This window comes from Poecilia reticulata, linkage group LG7 (assembly GCF_000633615.1).
Source record: "Poecilia reticulata strain Guanapo linkage group LG7, Guppy_female_1.0+MT, whole genome shotgun sequence".
Lineage (NCBI taxonomy): Eukaryota > Metazoa > Chordata > Actinopteri > Cyprinodontiformes > Poeciliidae > Poecilia > Poecilia reticulata.
Genome location: NC_024337.1, coordinates 8424982 through 8431064, shown reverse-complemented (window position 1 = coordinate 8431064; position 6083 = coordinate 8424982). Strand labels below are relative to the sequence as shown.

The 6083-nt window shown below is 39.5% G+C and overlaps 1 protein-coding gene across 1 annotated transcript; it reads right to left on the bottom strand.

The window, feature by feature from the left end:
• Window positions 1-1463: 1463 nt before the first annotated feature.
• On the bottom strand, window positions 1464-4275 carry rassf11 (Ras association domain family member 11). Its single transcript, XM_008413167.2, has 2 exons — window positions 3538-4275; window positions 1464-3460 (listed from the first exon to the last, which is right to left on the bottom strand). Exons 1-2 carry the CDS (start codon window positions 3638-3640, stop codon window positions 2133-2135), a joined length of 1431 nt encoding a protein of 476 aa, XP_008411389.1. The 5' UTR covers window positions 3641-4275; the 3' UTR covers window positions 1464-2132.
• Window positions 4276-6083: the final 1808 nt, after the last annotated feature.

Genomic DNA, 6083 nt, shown 5'->3' with positions numbered 1-6083 from the left:
AGGATCATATTTCATACATGTGCGAACTTTTGAGGATTCATCTCTGCTCGGTTTTTTTGAGCAGTTTTTAAAATGCTTTATTGAAAAAGGCTGGAGCATAAAAGCATGGCGCGAGTGTGACGTATGTGAATGTCAAAGTAGTTTCTCTGAAGGAAGTTACCTTTACCAGTCTAGAGCCTTGACATGCCTTCTTGGTATTCACATGCTCCACTTAAGTTTTTCCCAGGTGCAGAATTCCTTGTGGCATCTTATATCTGCAGTTCTTTTATACCATTTCCTTTCTTGCACATAATTTTGCTTTATTTTTTGTTTTTTATTACTGAAACTTGATCTGCTAATATGAATAAATATAAGGTGCCTAAAACTACAAACAAAATAAAACGACAAAAAAAGTATAAATAAAAATTAGATGCATTTCTTCCCAACCAACCGCCAAAATATTGAAAACAATCTTAGGGTGGCTTTTTTTCCCCCCCTAGTAGAAATAATACAAATATGCATCCCAAACCTGTGGGTTGAATTATACTGTATCTTATGTGTGTGTGTGCGCGCGTTTTTTTTGTTTTTGTTTTGTTTTTTTTTCCCCTCTCTGCGTTTAATCTCCCAATTTCACATATAATTTAACTAAGGAGAAGGGTTATCTGTGAGAAATTCTGATTTAATAAAATAAAAACAAACTGAATCAGGATCTCAGTTGTTCTCTGGAGACAAAAGGATGAGCTGTCGTGCCTCTGAACATAAAGTTGCTGTCAGATCTGAATTTTTCTTTTTTCTTTTTTTTTCTTTGATCAACAGTTTTTCAGTTGAACCGCGTACTGAGGTTCTCATGTACTTTTGTTAATGGTCTTGAATGAAACAACTGAATAAAGTTTTATGAAATTCAAAGATTTGTCGTTTCTGTAAAACATTTGTTTTGTGAAGTCTGGTCACATTACATATTCTGAAGCTTTGGTGGAACTTGACCTGCAGTCCAATCAATCAATCAAATTTTATTTGTATAGCACATTTCAGCAGCAAGGCATTTCAAAGTGCTTTACATAATTAAAATAAAAACAGAAATAATCAGTGAGAAAGAGAGAGATTAAAAAAAATAAAAAAATAAAAAAATAAAAATAAAAAAACCAAAAAAACATTACATCATTAAAACGTCGAAAAGAAAGAAGAAATTAAAAACATTAAAGACATAAAAACATGGAAGACATCAAAACCCGCACTCTAACCCTAATTTAGCCATAAGCAACTCTAAACAGGTGGGTTTTAAGTTGAGAAAAGAAAGAAGAAAAAAAAAAAAATTAAAAACATTAAAGACATAAAAACATGGAAGACATCAAAACCCGCACTCTAACCCTAATTTAGCCATAAGCAACTCTAAACAGGTGTGTTTTAAGTTGAGATTTGTTCAACTTAAAACTTAAAATGGCTAGTTGCTTTATTTTGTATCAAAGTGCAGCAATCTAAGGAAGGCACTGCAGCCCCACCTTGTGGTGACTGAATGACCCGTGCAACCAAAAGCTATACGCAGGAGAATATTTTCATACCATGCAAATACTTGCTGTAAATGAAATGAGAATCTACACAATGCAATGTGAAAATTAAGACTTGGAAATGGTTGAAATTAAATGTAAAATTAGTATATAAAAACTTATTTTCAGATACTTTCACAGTTCTGGAATATTTGCTATCTTAGAGTTGATTTTTATTTTTAAATATTTCATAATACAGGATTTAATATCAAAGATAACCTGAGAACATAGTTTAAATTGTACTGTATTTTTTTGTACATTTGAGCCTTAACTGGGGCTTATTAATACACACTTGTATTATCAAGAAAGCGCTCTTTATAAAATTCACTCCTTTTAATCCGTAACCCAACAGATTCAGAAAGTACTGGATACAAAGTACAAGTAAAATTAGAGAATCGGTTATGTTTGGTGATGCACAAAGTTCCAGGTGCACGAAGAATGGCAGTTGAAATAAAGCTTTTAGAGTGTAAACATGAACCTGTTATGTGAAGGATAATATTGTAGCAGTGAAAGCAGAATAATGTCACTGGTTCATTGAAGATGTCCTGGTGGAGATCTCTATCTCTTGGTGATGTCGCAAACAGGAGTATGGATTGTTGTGAGCTGGTCCTAAACCCTGGTACTCCTCAGGTAAATGGTGAGCTCAGAGCGGTGGATCACCTTCCTTTCATCCTGGAGTTGAGCCTTTTGAGCTTCTGACCAACGCTTCCACCACTCCCTCAGCTCGGTGGGTCCCGTGGGCCGCCGCTCTCTTATCTGATTTGGAGGAACTAGAGCATGAGGAGTGCTGTGCTCTTCTTTGGGCAGGAACTTCCTGTTGACGTTTAATTCCACACTGGACTTGGATCCTTCCAGATTTTCTTCCTTTTTTGAGCTGTTGAATATCTTGGTTGTGACTTTTTCATGAGCTTCTAAAACCCTCTGGTCTTCTTGAGCAATGTTCAGATTGCCAAAAAAATCCAAGCCCTGCATTTTGCGCCTGTACTCCTCCAGTTTAGCTTTGCAATCTGCAGCCTTGGCTCTCATCTCGAGGAACTGACGCTGCAAATCTTTCTCGTAACTCTCCTCAGCTTTCAGTTCATTCTCCCAAAATTTGATGTATTCCATCTCCTCAGCCACAAACCTCTCCTGGACTTCTTCTTCAGCTCTTTTGGCTTTCTGCTTCTGCTCGAGGTCCAAAGTCTGTTTGTCTGTGTTTGTTATCTGGACTTGTAAATCCTGCAAGCATAGCAGCTGATATATAATTGAGTCTCTAAGACGATTTTTCTCATCTTCGGTTGCCGCTGCGCAGATTGAGGTGGTCAAGTTAGATTTGACCTCTTGGGTGTTCTTTGAGCGCCTGCTTTTCTGCTTGGTCTGATTACTGATGCAGCAGGATGTTTGGTCGAAGTCTGATTTTGAACTTTTCTGACCTTTGTCTGTACCTCTGCTGCTTTGATCTTGATGTTCTTTTGTGACAAAAAGGGACAAATCCAAAGAGGCCCGTCCCCTTTTATCAATCCTCTTCTTCCTTGGCTTGTCACACGTCGTATTATAGACCTTTCCTTTGCCAAGACTTTCCAGCCATTCCCAGGCTTCCTCCATGAGAGTCAGAGACTTTCTTCTAGGCGTCTTCAGGGCGTCTTTTTTCTGCTCGGCCTCTTCTCTCAAACAGGTCAATGGAGGCAAGCTTTGGCGGTGCAAGCTTAGGGAACCGCTGCCTCTCCGCATTTTAGACCCAACGTCTTTCCGTCTCAGTGGCGGACAAGGCTGGTATCTGCCAACTTTCACTTTGCCCATTTCATCCCAAGCGGAGACCCCACCGTGTTGGAGACTGAGCTGGACCTCCTTGGCCTGCTCGCCGTATTTCTTCAATGTCTCCAGAAGTCGTTCATCGGGGGTCATGCACCGCTCAAAGTCTTTGAACTTCTCTTGCAAGGCGTAGCGTCCTGGCTGCCCTGAAAAAGGACAGTGACGGTGTTTAGCCAACACATCTGACATAGTTTCAGCAGTGTGTGGACTCAAAGATACTTACTAAGAGATTGAGCCAAAACTAGTACCATGTCTTGGCACGTTGTCTCCTCAGTAACTCCACACACAACACGTGGGATGCCTTTGACAGACACCTTCACTTCCATTCTGACCAGTTCTTGATCTGTAAAAGAGTTGCTCTTTGACTAAATGGAGAACCTTGTTGTTTCTCTTGAGGAAGTTGTGGAGACAGCTTAATGACCCTTAATGTCGCTACAGTAATCTATCAGTCCATCATGTTTGGGACTGGCCTGGAAGTGGGTTAATCTTTCTCTACCAAAGCAAGTCATCTTGTTAATACAGCTTTGCTAAGAGAATCATAGAGACCTACCTGGTTGTCCCGTCTGTAGAAATGATCCTCTGACCTGCTCAGTCTTGATGTGGATATTGTGGCCGAGAGGAACAGCGGAGCAATTAAAGGTCATTAAAATTCCTTAAGGCAACTTCCACTAGGGACACTTTAAGATCCCACCCATCTTGCATGATTAGCATTTAGAAAAAAAGAAAACACAAACACTGAATGCAGCAAACAGTAGTTACTGCTACTGCTGTCTTAGTGGAAGCTCTAGAGCTCATCTGAAGCTTTTGTCTGGTTTGCCTCGGTCTTTTTCTCAGTTCTGTGGACAAGTTTTTAACACTGCAGAATATAAATGGACTGAATTTATATGTGACTCTTCTACTTTGCTACATGTCTATAGCAAATTCATAGCAACCACTGAGAGTACTTTACACTTGAGCCACATTCACACACACATTTATACACCAGTACACAGACTGATGGGGGGGTTAGTACCTCGCCCTGGAGCACAATAACACTGGAAGGTGGTGGAAAAAAACATATGGAAATATAAGACTCTTAAATCTGCTTCGGACCTTTTTACACCACACAGAATCTTCACACGTACCTGTTTGAATACCTGGTCTGCAGTTGGACTCGTACACTAATGATTAAGAACTGGGATACCATTTCATAATGGTACAAACAGAATCTTTAATGGATTGGGGTTTTATGTTGTGCACCAAAACAAAATGATACTCAGGAAAAATGATTCACATCAGCAGATGCCTCATGTCTATAGCAAATTCAAATTGTAAATTCAGAGATGGCCATCATTTTTTTTATGTTTAATTTAAAACATTTTAAATTATCTTGTGATCCACTGTATTCTTTCCAAAACATTTGGCAGAGTTTGTGACATTAGAATGGCATGGTTTATCTTTTGTTGTTTTGGTTTATTGATTTATTTTTAACAGAGATGTTTTATAGCTCTGGGTGTTCCTTTTAATCTTTTCAACAGGAAGAGTGATAGCAAGTCAAACTGAACATCTAAACAACCTCCAACTCTGTCCAGCCTGATCTGTGCATTCACTTATTCCTCAGAGCTAGGGTTAACTCTGAGGGTTAGCTCTTAGGAAAAACTCGCATCCTAAAACCTAATTCACACCCCACGTCTTTAAAAACTTACCCCCAACCCCGAACCAGGGATCCACCTTATTGGGATTGGGCTTTGGTCCCCATAAGATCCACTGGTTTAGAGAAGTTTAGTAAATATGTCAGTAATGGTCCCAAATACAATAACTAAACAAGTACTCACACAAAAGTATGTCTTTCTATTTTCACAAGCACTTCGCATTGACTTTGCATTGCATTGCACTTTGCAATGCATTCATTTCTATACCCTGACCTTAAACCATTACCGGTACCTGGCTAACCCCAAACCTAACCTGAACTCAATTCACACCAAAGTCCTAATGCATGCAGACAATTATATGTTTGAAAGATGCAGCATCAAGATAAATCAAACCACATTAAAGAACTGTAGCCAATGTAGGACATCTATGAGTAAAATATCTTGTCAACATGGTAAATATTGTTGAAATCCAAAATTAAAGATCAAGCAAACCCTTTAAGACAAGTTATTTTCTGGACGAACCGATGAAACCAACAGACGTAGCTGTGGTTGGCAGCAGAGCATCAAGTCAGTGGGTTTACTGCCACACTGTCACCATCATAAAGGTGAGCTAAATGAACCTCTGCAGGTTAAAGACGGACTGAAAGTCACTCCTAAGTGAACTGAACATTTTGTCTGGCGATCATAGTACCGAGAAGTACTCAGCAGAATTTAATAGGTCTGAGCTAGCAAAGGTCTCAAAGATGGTAGAAAAACAACCTCTCCGCTTCTTCTTAGAGCTCATCTTGCCCAACAGAAATGAGAGATTTTCAGAGAGGGAACCCAGTCCAGACGCTTTTTTGTGGGCTGAGGGGATCAGAAAACCACAGGTGGGGCGCTCAAGGCAGTGGTGGTTCTTCATAAAAATTACGCTGGTTTGACTCAATTACAGTGAAAAACATTTTAATACTTGTTCATGTCAGCATTGTGGAACATTCAGCATGAAGAGAAGGAACTTTGTTTACGCTGCTGTTTTCACCTTTACGACTTCCTGAGCAGTAGAGGGAAAACCCTTGTAATCCAGTACTGGCTCACAGTACGGCTAAGGGAGAATCAGGGTAACATGAGCTGCATGAACTTGAACGCCTCACTTCGTTGT